The 27,563-nt window shown below is 33.8% G+C and overlaps 1 protein-coding gene across 3 annotated transcripts in view; it reads left to right on the plus strand.

Annotated features, from left to right (window-relative positions):
• The window catches only part of LOC128238976 (suppressor of lurcher protein 1-like), a 400,352-nt gene that overhangs the window by 366,704 nt on the left and 6,085 nt on the right, over positions 1-27,563 (plus strand). For all 3 annotated transcript variants that reach the window (XM_052955354.1, XM_052955355.1, XM_052955352.1), the window contains 2 exons: positions 21,483-21,681; positions 26,299-26,492. In XM_052955354.1, coding sequence (XP_052811314.1) covers positions 21,483-21,681; positions 26,299-26,492 — 393 coding nt within the window. The remainder of the gene's footprint in view (positions 1-21,482; positions 21,682-26,298; positions 26,493-27,563) is intronic.

Genomic DNA, 27,563 nt, shown 5'->3' on the forward strand with positions numbered 1-27,563 from the left:
ACCTCAGATAAGTAGATCCAATAATTTAACCATGCTAGAAATTCTTATCTAGCCCACGGGCGAAGATAAAATGCCCGTATGGAACTTCTTTTTAATATTCACCAAATTGTAATTACCTCCCTTGTTAAAGACTGTCGTCTGTAGCATCATGAAAACATTTTCTTGTGGCAATAATTAGAACGCTATTTAATCATTTCTCGCTTCAAATGTCACCATAAAACAGTTTTCATGCACCTTTTAAGAAATTATGCTTCATTCTCCTTAGAACTATTTAAAGACCGATTTGACTATCAACATCATCTGAATCATTGCGCGCATATCCATGACAACCACGAATTATCGCATATCCATGCGCAATTGCTTTCACTAAGCACAAAAGAGTTCCAGTAAAAAAAATGGTTTTACTTAATTTTGTTTAACTGAGGTGGGAGAAAAGGCATCTACCATAGCCGTTCGTGTAAGATTGGTTCACACGGTAAACCTCTTTTCCGCAAAACACCCTACGCTCGGGTCAGGATGAACCTATCTTACACTCTCGACCATGGAAGATACTTATAATATTTCCATGCCGGTGCTGCTCACTCTTTTTCTGTTGATCAATATGCGCTGAAGATTGATAGAAATATAAGTTTCTGAATATAACAATACAAAGTGCCAGACTGATGACAAAAATGCCATGTTCATCATCTGTCCTTATGTATTAGTAATTTCTTTTGGAAGAGATTTGATGATTCCTGTCTGATAGGTTTAATTATTTGTGCCGTGCAATACAGCAATCGTCGAAATTGATGAAGTCACAGCCAACGCCAATAGATGAAAGTACAGCGCGCCATATAGAAAAATTCCATATCACCAGACTGTCGATTTCTGATCTCTTATCACTAATGATTCGATTGCGTATTATATTCCATGAACGCACTTAACTTCCGAAAGAAACTTTTTCGAAAGAACTCATCTAATAAGTTGTTGATAGTCTCAATTATTAATTCGAATGTTTATGATGTCATTTCCGAAATAAAAAAACGGGAAAAGTCGAGAAAACCTTAGAGCAGTTTCACTTACGTTACAAACAGTGTGATAAAGGCGAACAATATGTGTTGATGCCAACAGTTTTTTTACTTTAAATGCCCCGTCGTGTTTAACTCATTTGACCTTTAATATCGCATTAACAAATGCATATGATTAAGGTACAAATTAAAATAATAGCGATATTATGGCGTTTTTAATTGTACATTTTTTGGATACGTAGCTATTAATTGCTTCAAAAACCAATTTATATAGGCTATTCTTTTTTTATTTGAATCCTTTTAATTGTACCTAAATCACATGCTCTTTTATCATAAGAGTTAAATGAGTTAAACATGATAATGCATGAAAATTAAAAACAAAAATGTTGACACTTATCAAACGGAAAGCATTATAAAAGAAAAATTAAGATATGACATCTATCGACATGTTTCACGTTGCGTTCGGCGAATGAGTATGCATCCATTAAGACTGGTACGTGTTTAGACACCGAGTCTAGCGTGGTACTGGAGTATTGGTTTCAAAAACTACTTTAACACATTTACATGTACGCTTGTACACATTATGTCACGATGTAAATATAGTATTATGCGATAATACAGTGGATTACGCAAGTATATTTATACATTTTAATTAAAGAGAACATTTTTATACGACCATGCTTGAGAAACATCATTAAATACTTTCCGAAAATGTATAACGACTCGGCGATTCATATTCTCTGGCAACCTCTGTACAATTCCGACAATGGCCATTTTAGGCCATTCCATTTGTAAATTGCTTCCAAAGTGTGTTTTATCTCGCGCCATTTTACAAAGCATCTCAATAGCATGCCAGGAACTTTGAACATAATGATGGATTTCCACTCAAATGGCATTTCTTAGGAATAATGGGGCTAATTTATAAACGCTCGTATCGTTTGATCACGTTTCCCAATCGATAGTTCTGAGTTAATGGAAAAAATATTTCTTTTTGCGTGAAAAACTTTCAATTTAATTTGTAACGCTCACATAACACTCAATTGAAATTCTTCATATTACGATATTCTGTACGCTCGTTCATAAGATAGCACCAAATGTGTCTATTGAATATATTCGACGCGCTCAGCAATCTTAGTAGGCCTTTTGTGATAAATCTGGGACCTTACACAATACGGTTAGATCTGGTGGTTGTTGTTTTACTTAAAGCAAGATTTTTTTAGTTGAATGCAGGTGCGGCATAAATTAGCATTATAGTTTGGAAAGACGGGTTGGCATGAGGATAATAATGTAACGTTCTACATGTATTTTGTTTGGCTTTGAATTGTTCGACGTTAAATTTCTTCTGTATGTGGACTTGTTGTTGCTATCGAATACACATCATATTAATTGGTTATTAATAAATTAGTTTTGTACACTTGACAAATCGTGTTTCATTTTCAAATCCAAACAAAAAGAAACTCTTTGTAGATGTATCACTTTATCCACGTAAACAAAATCCTGACATGCTTAACGATTGGAATATTAGAACATGGGACTGACCAAATTTCTCTTAAATACAACACAGCTGTGAGCTTAACAGACATATTTTTATTTTATTTCTGAACTTATCATTAGCATCGGTATGTTGTGGATACTGCATCTTGTAATCTGAGTACTTATGAATCATGCCATTCATGGTTATAGCGTCAAGACGTCGTCAAGATACAAAAACATTGTTCAAACGTTCGTTTCTATGCATTATACTATTTTATAAAATTATTACATTGATTATATTCGGTCTATACAGTTTCAAATATATCTGTTAACTTGTAAGTAAATGATTGAAAACAGAAATTAAAAGTCTAACTGTGGGAACAATTTCGTTTCCCTACAGTGTTCCCTACTAGGCGTTCTTGTGATAGGCACTAATTTATTTGTTCTGTTCTCCCAGTCCATTTAACTTACTACTGAATTTCGAAGGCATTGCTTGACATTTGTAAATGGTAAATATAAATGTTTTGGACGATGATATTAGGCGTGCTTCGAAAGCAGTGGTATAATTTGCTCAATAAATTTGTTCACATACCCGCTTTTCAGACGTAAGCAATTTCCATAGCATCCAAAGCCTATTAACATTGACATTTAAATGTTAGCAACATTCTTTGCATTGCCGACATATTACTGTAAACGTGTAATCATGTTAACATATAAAACCCGTCACATAAAGATGATCTCGTTGATCCGGAGTTAACAACTGCAATAACGACCCAATTCTTACGATGTAGACGGCATTTCTACACCCTACTCTACCTTGGTATTTCAGTATTTATTGGATTGATTTTAACTCAATCATACGCATTTATATTAATTATTAAAATTTCATTCATATTCGATAAATATTAATCTATAAATCTACGGCTAAGGTTACTGGACTTTCTACCATGTTACGTTAATACTTTGATGTGCAACACTGTTTACAATTGTGAACATTTTGGTATTAATGTGCTATAAAAATAACTCTTTATTCGTGTGTTTCACATTAGAGTTCTTGAACACTGCAGTACGTTAACGCTATCTGCCTTCCGCATTGGTAGCCTTACCAGATTGTCTTGCTGTGTTTCAATGCAAATACGCCCTCACGTGTCTGTTCTGAATGTCATGTTTGATGCACATTAATTTTGTAAATAATTACGTTTATTAGCATTATTTGGATAATGAAAGGAGTGGTACAATTAAGGAATGAATTGCGGGCTTGATGTCATTATCGGGGTATGAACGCAATTGGGCTGGTCTAAGTGTGTGGAGTCCACGCGTACTTTGACCAGCCCAATTGCGTTCATATCCCCGATAATGACATCAAGCCCGCAATTCATTCCTTATATTTACACCAATAGTTCATTATTTAATTCAAGAAACGTTAAAAAAATACTTCATTTCATTTCGGATTACCTTTCAGTAATCCGTTCTTTCCTATTCTGTAAATAGGACGATCCGACTGTTACCGGAAACATTTTTTTCAAATGACGTCACAATAACGCGGGAAAAGATCAACCACTTGAAATTACTTTTAAACGTAAAATTAAAACACTTTTGGTAACAAAACGTTTAAAATATAATAACTTAGCACTTTCTAAAATGTTGATTTATATTTTACGAGACCTGATGACACAATACAAACAATAACAAGATCAAATTTGCATGTATATTGTTATGCGATGAATTGCGATCCGAAGATGTTGCGTTCATCGATTGATGAACGCAATTGCCGAAAGGCAGTTCATTTAAGGAATGGACGTTGAAGTGTAAATATTGTAGCTGGAAGATCGGTTAACTACCTTTATGCCTTGAACTCACCAGATTAATCGAAGAGATAGGCTTGATGTCAAATGGTGCAAATAACGCATCTGCTGGAATGTTGCCTTGATTTAAGAGCTTTTACATGTGCAAGATATTAAGTAGATGAAATTAGAAAATTAACGATCACGTATATGCCTCATTGCCTTGCCGCCCTTATGATTACCATCATTACTCTGCCTCCTCTTGACACTGGGTTTCAGACAGACGACTGGTAGTCCTCCCTTTATTCTCAAAATACCAACTGCATTGATCAATATTCAATGGTTAGTTTTGCCACCTATCGTTTTATTTATGGCCGCTTTGGGGAGAAATTAAAGCTATTAAAATCTGGAGATGTTCGTGATCAAATAATTCAGAGACTTTTAAAATATAATAAATTATATTACTCCGTGCATTTTATGTTTTTAATTTAATTTAAAACAGCGTTTTTTGTCAAGAAAGAGGTGATTTTGCGGTTGTTATGATGTATATTTTTGTTATAAAATCATCTTATAATGTTTCTTTCGATCGATACTTTACCAAGGCGGGAACCGCATCATGTATTCATGGGATATGCTGTTGATTGTTTGTTAGGCCTAAAGACTGTGCCGCTTTACAAGTTTTTCGTTATTGCTGTGACCGTTCCAAGGCGGTAATTCCACCATGTATCCGTAAAGCTATTTTGAAGTTTGAGTTATCTGTTGATGGTCTGTTTGTGGGGTCTGTATTTGTGTATGCCGTGTGAAATGTATGTGTCTTTAGACAGCTTTCGCTTAAACAGAGTTTATTTTTTATTCCTGGACTTGTCTCTGTTGCATTGTATTATTGTTACTCGAGATACATTGACAGTTCAAATACGGTAATTCCATCATTTATCGGTGAAGCTATTTGGATGCATGGATGATCTGTTGGTGTTGGGTGTACGTATGTATAAGATGTCAAGTTATTACTATCAATAAAAAGGTATCCTTCAAAAGTTTGGAACATTACTGTTTGCTCAATTGAAAATAAATGTGCCAATTAATAGCCAATTAAGTTCATCATCGTCAACGCTCTCTTGCACCGGCCTTGGTATCTTTTTTTTCAGGACTTATTAACAAATTTGTGTTGATCCAGAATACACCAACTATTTACATTGTTGCCGAAGTAAGCACTTCAGATTAAACACGATTCGTGGACTCTAGCCATTATGCTTAACCAAACATTTTATCTTTCATTGAAGATGGCTAAATTACTTTAAGGCATTCTTATTTTCTTGACGTGGTATTCAATTATCTACGCCAATCCGTTGGAAGATATAAAGTGTTCACCCTTTTAAAAGGCTCTCTATATTTCAGCCCAATTTCCATATATTTCCATTTTGCCGAGCCGCAAACCCGACATAACAATGAATAATTCCTATTGACCAATTCTATGTAGAACAGTTTACATTTTGTGCTCTGAATTACTATTGTTAATGCATTTCTTAGAACTAAATCGCTGAAGTTTTCTTTCTGGAAGAAATATTAGATTCTGAAGGTAAATAAGAGTCGTCTGTTGCTGCATATATATTTCATTAGAAAAAAAAATAAGAATGCAAAACGTTGTTTTATTCAGGCTAAATATTCCTTATTATAATAAATACCATTTCCGGCATTTTTATATGGCCTCAGATGCATGCGTTTTATCATACCTTTATATCAGAAGGCAGCCGGATATAGAATTTGAATATCTATTAGCATAGATAGGCCTTTATCATGGTCTATAAATGTTTTGATTCAATTGGTTCTTGGAGGTCGTTTTTTTCCAGCAGATCAATACACAATGGATTTTGTTAGAAACATCAGCTTCCAAAGGAATATCTCGAGTTCTATATTCCAAGATTGATAGAAATGTCATTCTGTTCAGATTTCAGCTGATCTGATGACTTATGTATTGATTGTGTTTTTTCTTTATGTCTAACAGAACAAAACTACATAAGACCAAAGTTTAAGACTAGGTAGTGTTGTCTGAATTGTTTAATTTATTTCAACGCTTATAAACGCAATTCCAGTAAGTCTACACGCTTTTGTGTTTTGATTTGTCTGAATTTGTCTCATTGTCAAACTGTCTTAGTACTATAAAAGTATTTCGTCACGAAAACGTCTGTTCAAACGGCTCCTGTGAGATTCAGATTTGTCCTTATTAGAATCACTATGTTGGAGTCAGATTCTAATGTCCTCAATAGCACGAAATTACTTGGGTCAAATCTGATTCTCAATAACATCTTGTTTTAGCACATATAACAGTAATTAAAAGTCGTTTATGTTGTTACACTATTCAAATCCTCAATCTCTCATTTAAATGTTGATTAAAAATGTTTGTTTTTTTCAAATTCTAAGAAAAACTTTTCTACAGCAAAACCTGTAATCGAGTACACTTCTTTGTGTTTTAACTATAACTTTAGTACACTTTTTGCTCAAGACTAGTCTTCTTAGAAATAAATCAGAAAAAAAATCAATGCATTGTAAAACATTCTTTACTATTGTATGTGGATAAATATGTTGAGCTTGAGATTCAGAAATGACTTAAGAATTTTTGGGAAATTGGGTCCGGTATTCTAATCATATGAGAGCATTGCTGGAACGTATTTTTGTCAATATCTATATCACTGGCTTCAAAACCTTATTTCGTGTGACATTCAGTTTAGGAAGTAGACTATCTCATTGTTTTTGTGTAGCTTGTATTTCTTAATTGAAAATGAGTGTTTTTAATTGGATATAATTATCCTGAAAAAGGTTAACAAAGGAATAATATTTAATAATCAAATTTTGTTATGGATTATGAAAGGATTCAACTTATAAGACATGTCCTTTCTTGTCTCAAATAAGCCATGCCGCTCATTATTCGTTGTTAAAGCCATTCCATTTATTAACTGTTTCAATCGTGTCATTTTATACATATCATCACAAAATTGATAGAATCCAATATGATAGCATAATTCCTCAAGAAAGTATATAGAAATTATCAGGAGAGCTCAGCCAACTCAATATTGGATCTGAGTAAGCCTTTTCTGATTAGTTTGGGACTTCACAAAATCAGTTAGAGCGTGGAATGGTATAGGGAGTTGATCATTTTAAAGCAAGCATACTTATGTCATTGAACGCAGGAGAAAAGTTTGACTGGGTTACAATTTAACTCTTCCTTTTACAATGCATTTTAGTGGATATAAATAATTAAATTGACATTACAATTAATTAAAACTGTGCGTGTTGATACCCTGTTGATAAAGTTTGAAGGTTTACAATGCCAAAGAACAAAGAAGCTTTATAGCTTTCTCTCGGATTTCGAGGATGTATATCAGTTTCACGTTAGCGTGATATGCTGGTATGTTTGCACATCGGAAAACAGATTAAACATAAAATTATTTATTTTACTGGGTTGTGCGCATGATTTACATTCCCGTGATCGACATCATTCACAGAACACGAAAGATGGCATTAGTGTGGCGTGGATACATCATATATCTTGTAATTCATGTACTTATGGTTCATGGTTTTAGCGCTAAACCGTCGTCGAGATACAGAGAAAATGCGCGTATGTTGTTTTATCATTATTTGTTTTGCAATATTACTTCTTGGTGCATGGAACGTTACATAACAACGTCATTGTTTGGTCATAAATAATCTCTTAATTTCGAGTTAAACTGTACTTAATTTATGTTTAATTATTCATAACTATATTTAATATTGTGTGATATGTTTATGATTATTAAATTTCAGGTAACTTAAGTAGTGTATGGATAAATATATTGTTCATTTAGTTAAGAATGTAGAAAATTAAAAGTACAAAAGATACCTACGGGCAGCCTCTAAATGCAATTCAAATGAAACCAATTGTGAAGTCTTATCTTATTCTGACGCATTTACTTTCTTTCCCCGGTCCACTAAGGTAGCACATGATTTTGTTCCAAAGTAATTGCTAGTCTATAATGAATGGTAAATAATAGTCTTTAAGGCAATAATCTAGGCTTTCATCCATTAGAGTGGTATAATTTACCCATTCAGTTGCCAGATTGGTCGCTTTTGTGACGTTAACCATAAGTACAGCCGGACGCGTATTTTATTGCTCGCAGAATTTCAGGGGATATTTTCGGCATAAGTTTTAGGCAATATTTGTAACGGACCGAATACAAATAAAATGAAAAGCGGGCAGGTATTTACTAGAACGCAGAGCAAAAGCACCATAACACTCTGCGAGAAACCGTTAATGAAATGCCTCTATCATTTGTTATTCGAAAATCAAATTATGGCACGAATGGCCATATGCTTGGCGGATATTTTTATTATGCAATAAATGTGGAAACTAGTTTGAGGGCGTAATTTTACTCCAGCTACTAGAAAATAATATTAAGTAGATTACATTAGAGAATTTACGATCCCTCCAGTACAACACTTCCTTGCAGCCATCTTAATTGTCATCATCATTTCGCCTCCCCTTGACATTGAGGTGACTTGTAGTGTTCAAATCCGCTTCAAATTGGCAAACAGGTCGATATATAAATCGTATTTTTTTGCGATTCGTTGTATACAACAGCTGCCTTTGTGAGGATTTAAAAATACCGAAATATAGAACGTTCGTCGTCAATGAATTAAGACATTAATTTAAAAATGGATATAATAACACCGTATAGTTGTTCATCTTCATGTGTAGATAAGGACTTTTTTTCTAAAAATATGCCAGTATACCAGTATTTTATTTTATCGAATACTTGTATTAACCTTAATTGTTTATCTCAATCGTACCTTTTGTTGAAAGCGTGAGAACTGACACGGACACGAAGCCACTAATAATACTATTACACGAAGACCATTAAAATATTAAAAAAAACATCCCACTTCTGACACCAATGTTGAAAACTGAGGCGCTAGAGAATGACTTTCTCGGAAAAGTATTTACTAAATTATAGGGAAATACTACTTTAATATTAAAATTGATGCAACTTCCGGCACCAGTGTTGTAAACGTAGAAACAAAGACATTGAACTATGAAGTAATGGAAAAGACAGTTAAGTTTACGAAGAAGGAATATGTATCTTCCTTTCAGCGACAGTCAGTTATTGTTTTGGTAAATTTATGCTTTTCTTCCATTGGGCTTCTGGTTAAGTTAATCTTCTGATAACGCTGATATTATTTTGGTGAATGTATTTTCATATTCTGGTCTTTTGCTAAGTTTATGTTCTTCTGGTAGAGTTTTCACCTTCTTTTTGTCTTTTGGCTAAGTTGATATTCTTCTGGTAAAGTTATTTTCTTATTTTGGTATTCTTGTTTAGTTGATATTCTTCTGGTAAAATATTTCTCCTTCTTTTGGTATTTTGTTAAGTTGATATTCTTCTGGTAAAGGTATTTTCTTCTTTTGGTATTCTTGTTTAGTTGATATTTTTTTGGTAAAATATTTCTCTCTCTTTTGGTATTTTGTTAAGTTGATATTTTTCTGGTAAAGGTATTTTCTTCTTTTGGTATTCTTGTTTAGTTGATATTCTTCTGGTAAAATATTTCGCCGTCTTTTGGTATTTTGCTAAGTTGATATTCTTCTGGTAAAGGTATTTTCTTCTTTTGGTATTCTTGTTTAGTTGATATTTTTCTGGTAAAATATTTCTCTCTCTTTTGGTATTTTGTTAAGTTGATATTCTTCTGGTAAAGGTATTTTCTTCTTTTAATATTCTTGTTTAGTTGATATTCTTCTGGTAAAATATTTCTCCTTCTTTTGGTATTTTGTTAAGTTGATATTCTTCTGGTAAAGTTATTTTCTTCTCCTGGTCCTCTGGTTAAGTTGGCATTCTTCAAGTTAATTCAGGCTCTCTTCTTGTCTTCATATTGAGTTAATGATCGTCTGATAACGTTATATTCTTCTGCTCTTTTGGTGAAGTTGATGTCTTTCTGATTAAGTTAATCTCATTCTTCATCTGCTCTTCCAGTTCAGTTGATTGTCCTCTGGTATAGTCCTTTTTTTCTTCCGGTTGAATTAATTCGGTGTTTTCTGCTTGAAAAGTTGTATAATTGAAGAGTTTTTAAAGTCTCGACACAGTGTTTGAGTGTTGTAAACACGAGGAAATGCAGTAACTAAGCATGTGTATATATATCATTTAATTTGTTTCTATATAGATTTTGGAATTTAGAATTCCAGTGAAAACATAACAAAGTAATCATGTCAGTTGCTTAGGTATTGGCGTACCTATGTTTACAATATAGAACGCTTCAGGAGCAGACATTTTATGCCTTTTATTGGTCTTTTATTTCCACACGATATTCTCAAGAACGCCTACCATGAGAGACAATAGAATCTCATAACTTATACTACAATTTATGCAAAGAAACATTCGTGGGTGAGAGTGGTTTATTGGTGTGGGTGTCCGCCTCTCACCCAAGTGGTGCTTTATCATTACCCCTCAAAATGAACACTAGTACTTGTTTTAACCCAGAACACTTATTTGAGAGTGATTTTGTAAGGCTACAGCTTTCATCACAATCGAGTTGAAGAAAAAATCTGCTATGTTTTTACTACAGTGTACTTTTTAGACTAAATCAAAAATTAAACTATAAATATAGAAACTACGCATAAATCGCAAAATCAATGTCTAAGCTTTGGCAATAACAAGGCTCATTTTCACTTACGCATTGAGCATCAGATTCAGAAAAGGTAATTTCTAAATTAAACAGACGGCATAAGGTATAACAAATTTTAAATCTTAACGAAGAAAGGTTAAACTAGTCATCAGTGAAAAATATTATCATCAATTGAACATCAGAGCTTTGCCGTTTCTATACAGTAAATTAAAATCTGCTGTTTTGAGTCTGGAATCTGAAACTTAGAATGCTATAGAAAAGATGCAGCTTGTCTCTGTGTAGAGCAGCCACAAAACATAATTGATTATTCAGGTATTTCTATAAAGCGCCAATGCACAAAATTTGGAGCAACACACCGTTCGGAGTGCAAATTATATACGACGAATTAGCTATTCCATCTCCTTCCTCATCGCGCCAACAATGCCCTTAATTATTCAGAGCGGAGTCATTGTTAAGACCGTTCCATTTGTAGATTGCTTCTAGGGCGTGATTTTCTCTCTTCTCTAACGCCGTTTACATAGCATCTCAATAGAATGACAGGGACTTTTAACTTTGTACAATAATACATACAGCGAAAGCAGCATTTCTTCGCTAGAATCATGTCTATTGAAAACTTTTCACCGCGCTCAGCAAACAGAATATTGGCTCTAAGCAAGCAGATATTTTGTGATAATTGTTGTACCTCACCAGAATCGTTGAGTTAAAGCTGCAATCGTTCACGAGTTCGTCATTTACTTCAAGCAGGAATGATTTTTATTAAAAACTGAAGCGGTATAGTGTAGCACTAGTGTGGAGACTTGTGTCGACAACAATTAGACGTTTTGATTTACCTGGTTTCGAATATACAGCGATAATGATTTTTTGCGGATACATATTATAACGACGACATAACGACTGAACAACATGATGATGTGTGTATAATTGAATAGTTCGGATGAACGTTTGGATTTAAAATCTCAACTCTTAATAGAACACTTTTTGGAATTTGTAAACATTTCAATTCCACTTGTTCATGATATGCTCGTTTTGTTTACATATTGGAAGCAGATGGTGGCATTTTAAACAGTTGTACTTCCTTCATCCCAGCTCTAGTCCAGACAGACTTTTATATTATTCACAGAACACGAAAAATGGCACTGTTGTGGCGTGGACATAGCATTTTTCTTGTAATTCAAGCACTTATGATTCATGGTTATAGCGTCAAGACGTCGTCAAGATACACAGAAAATGCGCGTATGTTATTTTGTTCTATTTAACTTCAATGTATTTCGTTATTAATATAGTATTGGGGTGTCAATAATCCTTTCTAATTCATCTAAGTGCTCTTTCTTTATAAATGGGGAGTACACAAAGATGTATATGTTCATTATTTATATCTGGGTTTGATATGTCGAATATGTTGTATTTTGGTGTTTACAATTATTATTTTACTAATTACATTTACGGATATTTTTTTTTAAAAATGTAAGTGTCTGTTCAGTTTATGAAATGTAGAAAGTGCAAATACGCATGAATGAACATTGTCAGTTTAGGAAGTCTAATTCAGATTAATTAAATCGTGTAGCCCCCAGTTTTTACAATAATCTCCCTAACCATATCTAAGGAATGATTCTGTCTAAATTGTATTGCTGAACCCAAATAAGTGGTAAATGACAGTGCTCTAGGAAACAATAGTATGCTTTTTACCATAAGAGGTATATAATTTTCTTAATCAGTTGGTTCTCTGATGCCTTTGCTGACAGTGTACATTAGTGCAACCTGATGTCTTTTTTATTTGTCTGGTTTCAGCTAGAGGATTTTCTGGATATCTTTAGCTTTAGCGAAATTTAGATGATTTTCAACTTCAAGCTGAAAATCTAATAAGGCAGAGCCTAAAAAGTTACAGATGGAATGTTTATGTCTTGTTTAAGTTACATATATGTGAGCGAACTACGGTTCTGAAAAACATTGTAATCGGGAAATTATCTGTTTCGTTAAAAGAACATTATATGTGCGATCCTTTCACAGTAGTCATGTCTTAAGGTTTAAGGCAAACTTATTAACTTATAATTGTGTTATAATGTTTCTTTGTTTCCCTTTTAGATACAACAGCTTTATAAGTTAAGATTTTCCAATGTTTTATTTCGTACTCTGCTACCTAAAGCCGATGAAGAACATTGATGTAGAAAATTTATGTACATATCTATGCAAAGGATAGAGATGTAATCGTGCTGTTTCACTCTAGAAAACAAACACCTTTTTTAACATGTTGGCTTCCCAGTTTGTGTCTACAGATATCAATTCGTCACCCTTTTACTGGTTTAACGATTGGAAGCGTGTGTAATACAAGACACATGTAAGATTCCAGATGGTATCAACGGATATTCGATCACTTCTGTGCCACATTTCTTTCACTCTCTCAATCACCATCGTTACTATGCAACCTCTTGGCATTGTGTTTCACAAAGAGGGCTGGAAGCACCCATCCAGACCCTAAATAATTAATTGCTAAACGAACGTCGACCGATATGCAATGTGTTATCGGTGTCCAGTATTTTTGTCTAAATCGTTGGTGAATTAAAAGCTACGAAATGTAGAATATTTATCATTAGTGAATGACTATTTACTCTGTCTTATAGAATACTCTTCACCTAGCTTTTGAATATTTGTCGTCCAGTTGATATCTACAGAGATCGACCAGTCTCTGTGCTCCTGGTCACTAGTTTCCAGTCGTTTCATTGACCACGTTACATATTTTGTGTATGAACATAGGCGCATTCATTATTATTTTTATCATCAGCTAAATTGTGTTTAATAATTTAAGTGTCTTTCCATTCTTCCCGTACATGGTAAATCGAGTTTTTAAGGCAAACGACTAGACTTAATATTTCAATGATGTAATTAAGTTAGCTGCTAAAATGCTGTATTAATTGAGAGGAAATACACGATAACGATATTAGCAGATGACATCAAAGGATAAAAGTTCATTTATGTGTACCAATTTCTTATCGCTCTCACAATTACCATCATTACTATGCATTCCTCTTGACATTGTGTTTCACAGAGAGAACTGGTAGTCCTCATGCAGACGCTTAATTCTCAGTATCTGACCTATTCTAGATCGATATGTAATGAGTAATGGGTGTTTCGGTTCTTCGTCTAAATAGCTGCTTTTGGGGGGATTTTAAAACTACGATATCAAATATGTTCGTCATCAGTGAATTTAGATTCAAACTAGAAGATATTAATCCATGTATCGCATGCTCAAGGGTAATTTAGGACAATGCTTTATATCTGGAAAGGGGTGATTAACCGGTATTGAGTCTATCGTTTTTCGTTTTATTTTATTGTTTATTTCTAAGATTGCTTTAATTGGATAGTTGTCTCTGATAACCATAACAATACAGAGGAGAAGAAAAGAGAACTGTTTCATGCTTTAATTGGATATCAAATATTAGTCGGTAGTATTATTTGCAACATTGTTTTTGTTTGTTTTTTTTTAACTTGATTCACCATCGTTTGCATTCTGAAGAAAAATCAGAATGTGTGTACATACATGTATGACTCTTTAGTGGATTTAAATCAACAGAATGAATACTTTTAATTGGATATGATTTGCTAACATTAAAACATTTAAGCAAAAATAAATCATTTGCAAATAAGCATTTTTTATAAACAAAAAATGTACCCCATTTCCGAAAAGTTTAATTTTCGTTACATGTCAACACTTTGTATAAGGATTACTGAGAGAAATGCCACGGAATTTCTGCACGTTAGTTCGGGTGCATCTAACATCATCTTCTGGTCTGTTGTTTTGAACGAATAATCAACTTTTAAACGGCGGTATTTCTAGACGTTCAGTCATTCTTTCCCACAGTTGTTTTATATATAGAGAACTTTCCATAAACTAACGATATTTTGTGATGTCTGGATTTATTTGAATAGACGGAAATTGTGTTACTGTGTTGACGTTGTATTCAATTTGTTACACTTGTCTGTTTGAAGATAAATGAGTTTATTCCTTTTGTCAGAGTCTTATAGATTTCAGCCAAATTTCCATAAATATCAGCTTAATAATGATAGATTATGTTAATATACAAATGCCAAGTTTTACAAGTTCTATTGTCAATCGATAGATTCAATTCCTTTTTAAAATACAAGATGGACAACCGAGTAAAGTTAAGTTTAATTCAGAGAATATATAAACATAGACGTGTCCTCATTGTGGTCCATATTTTATAAAATCCATAACTACCACTCTTAACCCTTCCCTGGCTCATATATGTCGTGTTCATATTGCCGATCAAAACACGTTGAAATTTGGTAGAAATATATTTAAGCCTTCCAAGAAGATATCAAATGGCATGCTTAAAATTTGATGGAATTGTCATTATTGTCGTAAGACATCAACTGACTCAAATGAATAAATTGACATCCCAATAAGTACCAGATGTCATGTTTAAGTGGACTGCCAAACACTTTACATAACAAACCATCTCATGATTTATCAATTTTAAAACTACGTAAAACTATTTGTTTAATGAAAATGTCATGGTAGCATCAAGTAAATATCTTTATATTGAATGTATTAATTTTCCTATTAAAAGATGAACTCTTATTCCCAAAAAAGATGTTCCAAACTAATACAAGTGTTTAATTGACAGAAAAGGATGAATACATATCGAAAACAATGTTTTTTATGAAGGAAACTGTGCAGAAAAGACGATATTCCTACCTAATGTGACGATACTTGATCACTGTAAACCTTTCAGGACTCAAAAGTCATATAACATTTGTGCGTTTCAGCCATTAAATACAAGGTTACATTCTTGTTATTAGTAATAAGTAGTTTCCATAAAGCATTACTAGTAAGGTGTATCACTCAAAATTTATGAACTTTATAATTGTGTATGTATAGATTTTAAATACGAGTGTCACTTTAATTTGTAAAACACAAAATCGGCAAATTCTTTCGACGTCCTTTTCCTAGCCAATAACTTAATTGTCTACACGCTTCTATTACAAATTGCCTCAAAGCCTGTTATTTACTTCAGGATAAATTGAAAAGAAATGTCTGGTAGAAACGAAGTAACTTTTTGGTTAGTGAATCCATATCATTTTATAGATTATTGTAATATGACGTTATGTTTAAAACAATGAGCTTATGTTGTTGTTGTTTTTAAATAATGTACGAAATCACATACTTAGCCTGTCTTAGCAATTGCATTGGAATGACTTTAACTCCGTTTTCAATGCGAAGTAGAAATATTACATAAACAACACCCTTGTGTTTATTTCAACACACCTCCTTGAACCGACATTATACAACAGTATTCCAAAGTTGGATTTAACATTCACATTTTAATAAAGACTAAGAACCTAGCATTTCCATACATCAGCAATTTTCCATACTTTACTCGACAAAACTTTATACTGAAGCTTCCACATACGAAATTAGCAGCACTTGACAATACAGTTCGAAATGCAACCTTATTCGGCGATCCTTCCATATTGCGCAAACAATGCCGCAGTGTTTTTATAAAGACCATTATATTTGTAAATTGCTTTTAAAGTGTTGGATTCTCTTCTCTAGTTTGCTTTTAATAAGCACTGCCATAGGATCGCAGACATGTCGAACATACCACGGAATACTATCATAAGTTAAAGGAACGTCTGGTCGCCAAAAAGTCTAATAAAAACTCGCCCCAAGCAAATAGAATATTGCATCTTAATAAGACTTTTGTGATTGTTTGTGGACCTCACTAGAACATTTACAGCTTGTGTTCCTTGAGGTAGCTTTTCGTTTTGCTTAAAGCAGTTATAGAATATATAAAGAACACTGAAGCGGTATTTTTGGGATCAGTTGTATGGGAGTCTGGAATAAGAACGTGCACAGTATTTAGGTGCCTTTAAACGCAACGGCAATAAATGACAGTTGAGGATATGCATCATTGAGATAATGCTGCAGCTGAAATCGAATCTTGATACTTTAAGATAGCTGTTCTCGGATTTTTAAGACATTTAAGTTTCAGTTAATCCCAAAGTGCTCGTTTGTTTGCATATTGAAGGACATATTACTCTTCGTTAAGTGACACAGCTGTGTATATGACAGACACTAGCTCTCATCTCCGACATCATTCACAGAACACGAACGATGGCAAAAGTGATGCGTGGGTGTACCATTTGTCTTGTAATTTCAGTACTTATGGTTCATGGTTTCAGCGTCAAGACGTCGTCGAGATACACAAAACATTCTCGTACGTTCGTATTGTTTTCAAAATTACATTTTTTAACCATCAGATTATACAATGTGACTTCTACCCACGATTGATTTATCCTGTAATGTTTGATATTTGAGCTTTCCAGTAATTATAGGTTTTTGAAAGTAAGTTGTTTTATGTAAATACCAATCCTTAATAGTCGTTTGATTACATTTGGTTGTTCAGGTTTTATTTGCACGCAAAGTATTAACCCAAGACTAAATAATTGTGAGTATTGCTGTACTGGGTGGATATTGAAAGAAGCCAATTGTAGTGCACAACTCCCATAGGAGAATGACCTAGCATTTAGCCATATGTTTTATAGTAAACTAATACTTTCCAAAGATCCAACAAGACGGCTGTAGGGTATTACCAAATCAAATAAAAAGTTCAAAGAAATAAGCAGAATTGTGCATAAGGTGTAAGAAGAGTTCCTCCGACAGCCCGTGAAGTATTTTGTTCCCTACAAGAAAACAATGTTTGCATTTCTCAGGCAGTAGTGCGCAGCAATTTGGTATATTAAGCCTGCTGGTTTACTCATTAAGCATGTACATATAACTCAAGGGAAAAGGTTGTACCTTGATATACTTGAGCAGTGTATTTGGTCTATCATGTTTGAGGTATTCCAGATTAAGTTTTAAGTTAATGCAGCAATATTGTTTTAATAAAACATAAGGTAGTTGCAAATTTCCATTATGTTCTGTATATGTTCAATTTTACCGCATCTAAAACGTACCATATAATGTCGATACTTTGCCTCACAGTAAGTTATTTGTTTTATTTTTCTCAGTCTATGTAGCCTACTAATGATTCATTTTAAAGGTATTGCTGTTCTCTTAAAATGGTGAATGCATTTTCTTTGAGGTCTTAAATGCAATTGAATGTTGAGTTTATATTAGAGTTATCGGTTTTATGGAAAATATCTATTGTTACAAGTATAATATAATTATAAGAAGGAAATAGTATTAGGCTGCCTTCCATTGTAGGGGTATAATTTTCTCAATCAGTTGCCATCCATGACGATTTTCAGACATTCACCTTCAGTACAACCGGATATATTTCGCTTGGTTGCAGCAATACCTTTTATATATCTTACGCTTCAGGCTTATTTACTCAGACAGATATGTCTTTAGCGGAAATGCATTATCTTTGAGGTTTTGTTAATCATAAAATGTAAGTTATCATTGAGCATATATTATAATGTAGGGTTTTATAGATGACATATTGCGTTACAAAATCATCAGAATTTTTTTTTTGGGGGGGGGGTGGTGGTGGCGGTTTTTAGCTTAAATTGGACCCAATTAAAGTTTCACTTTACCTTTCTACTTATAATATGATAGCATCAAACTTGTCGAAAAATATGCAATGATCGGTGAATCCGTTTTACCTATGAATTGAGTTTTCTCATGTCAATAATATCTAATAATCGGTCGAATTTAGATGCGTATGTTGCCCTGGTGTTACCAATGAAGTAGGGTTCCAGAAGACCCGTCTTCTGATTACAGAATAATAGAATTTTAACGATCAAGTCCATTAGTAGATGCCAAAAGATACTTTATATCCACGTCTTTTCTATAAAATATTCCCAGCATCATAATTACCATCATCACCTCGACTCCAAAATAAAGAGACTGATAGTCTTTGTGCAGTCTCAATTCTCAAATTCTGATCCAGCATTGGCCTATATATTATTGTTAATGCGTTCTTTGTATAAATAGCTGCCTTTTGGGGAATATAGAGCTATCAAATTCTAGAATTGTTCGTGATGAATGAATGAATGAATTAAGAAACTAGACATTATTACACCACTGTTGCATGTTTAAGAGTAATCGAGGACTGAGATTTCTGCCCGGAAAGAGGCATTTAACCAGCATTTTAGTATTTGTTATTTTAGAATTATTCAACATTGTCTTTTGATCGTTACGTTTATTTATGAGTTGGCTGAAGACGGAGTTAAAATGCAGAAGAACAATGATTTTCCACTGGTTTCATAACCTGATATCTATTATTTCTAGGTCAAATTCGACAATTTAAGCACCTTAAAAAAGGAAAGGAATATTGCAATGAGTTATTGATTGTCTTATCAAATGAAATTAGGCTACTACTCTAGCCGCCACATGTTTCAATCAGTTTCTGGATGTCCAATCGTAAATATATTGATATCATTGATATCAAATGAGGATACCAACCTGACACGGTCATTTTCAATCGAGTATTTGGCATTTAGTTTCATTTTATAGGGTGGTAATTATTTTTTATAAATGGTAAACAAAGTTTACGTTTTTGTTCTATACTCGGTGATGGTCAGTTAAATGTTTGCGATAATAATTATTTCTTACAGAGAGTACATAGTTATTCTTCAAAAGCTTGCTGCATAATCAACTTGAAGTTAAACATAATTAACATAATGAAGAAAACACAAATAACAAAACTGTATTACCATTTATTAGAATTATATTTTATAAACAATAACAAATTTATTATTTGTGAAAATGAGTTGTCTCACGGATACTTAAATCAAGAATCTCGAAAGTTTAAATATTTCAAATATTGTAGGTCCATTTTCATGTGAAGTTGTATTACTACCGTTGACAGTTTTGACAATTTAAAGCTCATATCTTTATCACAAAGACCTCGGAAGACATTGCTGTTCACTGGGATATCGGGGTCTTAAAAGAGAAATCAATATAATCTGCTGACTTTAGATGCAGTAATTCGTTTGAAGTGTACAAGCCTTCAGATGTAGCTCAAGTAAGTGCGATGTAGCTTAACAGGACCTTAAAGATACAGTTTAGATTTTTCATTTTCATTCACCAGTTATCCTCGAACAGGCCTCCCACTTACATATCAATATATTTACAATGTCCAAGTACTTTATATTGAAGGATCGAGACATGAAGATTGCATGAACAGCTTGGCGTTATGACGTCAGTTTTTATTCCATTGCTGCAATCTGATGTTTCAAAAGTTAACGACTTCAAATATTCGCCTTCCTTCTCATATACGTGAAATGTCGATAACATCTATTTATTAAACGCGCTTTATTGATTTTCAAAATCGCAATCGAGCGTTTAAATTGTTCAAACACCCGACACTTTTGAATCATCTACATCGTCATGTATATATGTGGTTGTGAAAAAAGCCCTTGTGCAAAACGCCAATATAATTGAACGCCAAATTGGACTTTTCAATTTACGGGAAACTTCGTTAATCGAATCCCTCCCCTTAAGGAAAATTGAGCCGTGACTAAATTAATCCTTAAAATCCCCCAAAACCAATACGTCAGCTGAAACGCTCCAAATTGAGACTGTAAGACGTGTTTACGGAAGTATAAAGAATTGGCATCGAATATCTATACATCACAAAACTTGTCAATATTTCTTCGTAAAAAGTTGTGAAGTATGGTCCAACCTGATTAGCTTAACTTTCTTCAATTGTTTTTCATTGTAGTTAATTACATAGTTTCTCCTTTTCCCCTAGAGGGGTTTGCTTTAATAATCATCTTAATCACATACAATTTGCTTAAAAGAAGGGAATGACTTTTATGACTGGAGGTCATATCAAAATGTTAAAAAAGGAATGTGCTTCTCTTCTTTTCTACAAAACATATTTGTAACATTGACACCGGGTATACACCAACTATATAAAAGGATGACACTAGACCATTAGGTTTCAAGTTATGCAAGTGGTTGGAATAAATATAATCAATGAATTGCTTCCATTTAATATGTGATGTATGTTTGACGAATTCATTATGCTAGCTTTTTTAAGAAGCCAGTGAGGCACGTGTGCAAAACTATAAACACATTCTTAAAGATACTTCAATGAAAAATGTGTATGCACACTTAATTGGTTACATTACCACAGCGAAAATTCCAAGGAAGAGCATAATAGCCAATATGTAACTAAGACCTTGTTTAGAGACGCAATGCTTAATGCGTAACAAACACATCACAGTAATACAATGAAAACTATATGGACACGCCCAGTAGACGAATATTTTAAAAGGAATCCCTATTTAGAGGGACCAAACGACATCATAGTACCATTTTCACTATATGTTGTCAAAGCAGTTTCGATCAATATGTTTAAGTTTTAATGACAAAGCGTTTATTGGGATATATTTAATTTAGATTGCATTTCTCGATGTGTTGGTAATGTGTTTGATGTATGTTCATGTTGTGTGCCTCTTGTTATGTGTTTTTTAAGCCTTTAAACAGGGTATTGTGTAAAATAAAGGCAACTTAGGATGTCTAAGGATAAATATATGTTTAACATTAAGGCATCTGGGGATTTATAGTAAGGTTAACATTTACACCAATTACCCTTTGTTTCAGTGGAGAAGTGCAACGAGAGTTTTGTGAGCAAGCCTAACAAAAAGAGTGGTACCATTCTTAGTCCGAACCACCCGCGAGTGTACCAGCCAGGTATCATCTGTCAGTACGAGTTCGAGGCAGCCGCACAAGAGAGGATCCAGCTGAAAATCTCCAAGCTAGACCTTTACTATTCTGGTGGAGACCCATATGATCCGTATGGGTGAGTTGAAACAGCTATATTCCCTTATCATTATTAGATGCATATAGTGTTATTTAATTTGCACCAAGTTGGTAGTATATGTCTATTTGTGTTCTGAGACAGCGGAAACCAAGTTGAACATGTCCATATTAGACCTCTCTTCAGTTCTTGCGGAGAACCTTTTGATCCCTATGATTAGGTTTAAGTAATTTAATAAGTAGTGCTAAGCTTCTAGTATGCCATAGCCGCTCTAAAGAGAGTACTGAAACATAAACTTTCCAAACTGGTTATCTAGATGTTTGTATTAGATCCTCATGTTTTACATAAAGCGGTTTACGTAGGTCTTGTATCAACTATAAGAGATGAAACCACCAAACACTAAACTCTACCTCAATCTGAAATGGATCAGTTATTAATGATCCATTTAGATGTCTATTGTATGTGACCAAAGGAGCTATCTTCGTCTCTAAATTGTATAATATAGTGTTGTGGAAATTTTATTTTTAAGGTATTTACCCCATACTCTTTAGGCGTGAGACCACAGATATTTTAACTATATGTTTCATATAGACACTAACCTGGCGTTTCACTTTAAAACAGTCCCAATTGAGTAACTGGCTGCTGTAGAACAATACAAGACACACAATGTAACCACAAGAAAACATAGGGTTGACCATTGCGTTTTCTCACAAAATTGAGTAGTTATACATGACCCTGAGGTCAAGACGGAATAAGGCTACAAACAACCAATTTACATAGTTCCACATGCAATGCTGTTTCCATTTTTTTACACTGAAAACTATCAGTTTTTGCAATACAGTTCCAATTATGTTAAGCTCTATGCAAAAAGGCCACCTGTTTCTTCTCTTTCATTCAACTTTAATAAAATATTGATACTTGAACACAAGCACTCTTTTTTCTGTATTCACATCCAGATCTTGGTCAACAGGGGGCAGATAACTGTGGTCTTGAGCCTTAACGGGAGTAACACGGAGCATTTAAACCTTTCAAATTACATAAACGTCTTTTCGTAAAACGGGTTAGATGGTAGGCTTAGAAATGACGCCTGAAAACAAGCTCTGGTGTAAACTTATTTGAACTGGTTCCTAGGAATGTGGCAGACTTGTATTCACAGTATATCGATCGCAACGAACGAAATGAGTTACATATTCCCTCAATACATTTCGGTTATAAATAACTTTTTTTCAAATATATCAGGTTATGGGGTATTAAAGATGATTTTTTTACAGTTCCCGTCAATTCTGTCCTTGTACGTGATCGTTTATGTAACATTTGAGCCATACCTCTCAGACCTTTATTCATTACAACATGATACATATGAAGGATTGTAGTTTTCCGACCATTGGTTTAGGGAGAAGTGCAAATACCAATTTTGAATCTCGTTTTCGCTAAATTGTTTCTTTTACTTCATTCACTTGTATTATGTTGATCTTATTTCTAAGGATAAACGTTATTTTTTCCGTATGATATTTGTCTTGTATTTGTATTGCATGTAATATTGATTATGTTTATCCTTGGAAAGACAAATGTTCAGTTGGACAACTTTTCAAAGTTAAAACATAAATTACATTTATTGCATTATTTTACATAATATACATTTGTGCAATAGTACTGTGTAACGGCTCGTGATCAAAAAACATTTCCAAAGTCAATATCTTCCAAACCCAAATTGTTGATAAGTTTTGAAGTGAATTTTGTGGGGGATATCAATTGTCTTTGAAATTTCCTTTACTGTCTTATAGCACTCATTTTCTCGGCATTTCTTTAAGTTTTGCGCTCGCTTTTTTCGTTATATGATGTTTTACGTTTCGTCTGGTATATACCGAATAGGGTTTCAACATTTCGGAAAACATTTGACTGATTGCTTCCTACACTATCCCTGCATGCGTTGCTGGAGGTCTATTAAACGTTTGAACGGTTCCCATGGCAATAATACGTCTTATCGAGAGCAAAAGATCAAGACAATAGCTCCTAAGAGAACATGAAGGAATTTTATCATCTGGTATCAGATGCAAACTAGAAATAAATAAGTCGGGTGTAAGCAGAAAACCGAGGGTTGTACTGTGTAGCATCTGTTTTATTATTGTCATAAATTTCAAATACATATCATATAGATATTTATGGCTTTCAACATGATAATACTTCGAGACACTGCACGCTGATCGATATAGCTCTTAAACTGATACCAATGTCTGTACAATTGTACATTATTAAAAAAAAATTGGAATAAATGTAAATCATATGTACGAAGTAAGAGACAAAATGTGCAATTATGTTTCTTTTTCCCTGAAATATTCATAACCATTCTGTTCAGACTGCATTAATGACGTTATTGATCAAGCCGTAGAAACTAGCGGGAAGAGAAGCTTTGGCAGAATGCATATCTTATGAGAATCATTTGTTTTGGGAGAGCGATTTTCCGTCCCGTTTTATATTATCTGTATTCAAGAAAATGCGCTAGAAAGCTGCAGGCTAATACAGTGGAATCGTATGAAAATGGTTATTTTGTGTAATATTGTAATAAAAAATACGGATAAGACTGCAAAGACTGTTAAAGTGAACGTAGTTAATGTCAGAATGTTTTGAAACCATGGCAACTTATTGATTAAGTCAGAAGCAAACACAAATGGTTTTCATTAGAACTAAAAGCTCATGTTTCCTTGAACTTTTATAAACACAAGGTGTACGCTTAAATCTGCATTACATCCGAAAAGTCTGTACCAGTTTGTTTTTCACTGTTCATTACAGGCAATGGTTATTCCAACACAATCAATGCCGGTTAGATTCGGCTATATTTTAGGCGAACGTCTGTTTTTAACACTCAAAAAGACATTATCAATGATTCCGAAGGATTAATTTGTTAACGAACTAAGACTACATGCAGTTTGGGACTGATGATAAAGAATCAACTAGCTTGCTGACTTTGATATATCGTGCTTTTCCATCGACAATGTTTTATTGAAACAAAAGTTATTTTATACCACAGAAGTGTTTCATTTATTGCACTGTACATGTACTGACAAAGTAAAACCATATATTTTTACTTTCGAAGTTGTTTAGTTTAGTAAAGTGTAAATGTATTCAAGTAAAGTGTTAATATAACACTGTTTGCCCTCATGAAGAGGGCTTTTGAGGACGGACTTTGCGTTACCTATTATGTAGGCCACTATAATTAAAAAGCTTTTTGAGGAAAACCTAACTCATGGTTTACGACTCCCACTCCAATCAAGTTTCTTACAAGTTTTGCTTAGTATCTCCTTTTATTGCCTCTTTGCTGTCTAAGCCCTAAATGCCATTATTACTGAATTGAGAATGCTTACCCTCACACCGATGGTAATATATAATATACAAGCGCATTCCATGTAAGGGAGAGAGACGAATGTGTCTTTTATGCCCCTATAACTTTGCGGGCATATAAATTTGACCTTGTCCGTCCGTGCATGCGTCCGTGCGTTTGTTCGTGGGCCCGTCTATGATTCCGTCCGTGATTCCGTGTGTTCGTCTGCAAGTATTATGCGAACTTGTGTCGCTAAAAACTCCAAAACTTTAGTACAAAGAGTCATGACAGAGAAAGGTAAATTTCGAATACCACTGCACCTAGTTTGTGGACCTCATGATTTTAATATACTTTTATGGAGAATAATTTTGTGACAAACACGGCATATGGCGGCATCCGTGTCATATGGACACATTTCTACTTTTTAACTCAGCCTCCATGAATCATGCGGGTTTTAATTATCAAGTATGTTGCTGATAAAATTTGTATTTCACACTTAAAACATAATTTCATCAATAAGTGTTCGCAGCAGTGGCATTTTTTATCATAAATTAAAGTCAATAGTGTTCCAAAATGTGTCAGCTACTGTTTTGCATTTTTTGTACAAATTATAAAGATACATAAGTACCATTTTATAATAAATTGCAGTAAAATGGTACATTACACATGATAAAAACCATCTCAAAACAGTGGGTATGCAGAGGATATCTTTTTTCTTTCGTTAACATAATAATGACTAAAGTCCTCTTGATCATTCACTTAATAATCAAACTACAAGTATAAGCAAAACCAACGCATACTGTATGATTTACTAATTCCACACCTGAATTATTGTAGATTGATTACTATTACAGAAACAGTATGTATTTCTTTTTAATACAAGTAATGTGCACAATACTGTGTCATTAAGTGTCAGCTTGATCGGTTCGTGTTCTATAAGAGAAGTGTTCTTTTGAATGTCAAACAAGACACGAATATTTTATTGTACCCAGAAAATGGACTCGTTATTCATGTTACATGTTACGGAGATTGATCGAAAGCACACTATACATCCATATCAATTAAGTGAAAAAAAAATGAAATCAAAAAAGGTAAAATCAATAATCTAACATATTTATACTAACTACTAAATCAACAAGGGGATCTATCGGATAGAATCCAGCAGTCAAAACCTGAGTGAGCATGCTTAAAGGTACAAATACCTACTGACGTACATAGAGACATACAGCGCCACGACACAGCGAACACAAAATAGTTTGGCATTCATTAATCATTATTAATAAATGATTGGCTAACCGCCACATGAGAGCACAATTCAACGCTTTTTTTATTACTTCCAGGTGCAGTCACCAGGACAGCCTGACGGTATTTATCTACATCGATAACAAAGAGGTGAAGCTTATCGAGTTTTGTGGGCGCCAGGCCACGCATCCTCTCATGTCCAACGGACCAAGGATGAAGGTCGTCTTCAAGAGCGAGAGCTCACAGAAGGACAGTAACTCAGGATTCCAACTTGACTATAGCTTTAGAACAGGTAAAATGTATATCTTAACATCACTTTCGTGAGTCTTATAATTAGACAAAATTGTTCAACCATGAACATTTTTATTTGAATTTATTCACCCAGCCAATAGGGTCAGCAGCAAGTATTGCTAAGCTCTGGTATTGGGTATAATCACTTGTCAAAGTGATCACTTTGATCAGCAAATGTTTGCTTGGAGCGTACACATCACACTGTCAAGTCGGGGTTTTATATCAAAATATAGTTTTCCTACATAAATGTGTCCCTTCGTTGTATATATAAAGTCGATCGGCCCGTATATCACTGTATTGTGATTCATTTCCAGTTTCATGACGTCAGCGATCCATGTCATATGTTTGGCCACATCACACTCTCAAGTCGGGTTTCCATATTAAAATAGACTATGCTTTCATAGCGAGTACTACATTTTCAAATTTAAATTAAAATGAAAGTTTTCAAGACATGATTGATCAAATAGGTTGGAACAAAACATAAATACGTTCATGAAAATATACCTATCAACGCAACAAAAATAACTGGTGATTAAGCAATATTTGGACCTGGTTTTATGATCAAGGTCGAGTTCCACTGAAAAAAATCTTTCATTTTCTTCGGGATTGTGGAGAAATAAAATTCAGAATTGATTAGACTATTTAACTGTTCTAATGGAAATAGCAATTTCCTTTTTGTACTGGTTATTCATTTAAGTTGTTAAAATTTGATTGCTATAGACACTGCGCGTAATTGAAACAGGGATTCAAAGATATGTTATTGAATATACTGCGCTGTTGTGAGGCTAGCTATATTCAGATGGGAAATCAGGCATAATTCGACTACCGAAGATCATGTCTTGAAATGTAAATCAGCCATACAATGCTGATCATGTAATTTCATCCCTCAGTAAAGCATGCTTCAATCAATTTTTAACATAAAATCGCAAAAACATGTTAGGGTAGGATATAAACTTGTAATGTACGCATATTATGCCAATGTAAAGCTAGGTTTTGAACATCCTGTCAATGGCTACATGTTTGACACTTAGCATTCATTAATGATTAAATAGGGTTTCTCTAAAAGCATTGT

The sequence above is a fragment of the Mya arenaria genome, chromosome 6, assembly GCF_026914265.1.
Source record: "Mya arenaria isolate MELC-2E11 chromosome 6, ASM2691426v1".
In the NCBI taxonomy this organism is placed as follows: domain Eukaryota; kingdom Metazoa; phylum Mollusca; class Bivalvia; order Myida; family Myidae; genus Mya; species Mya arenaria.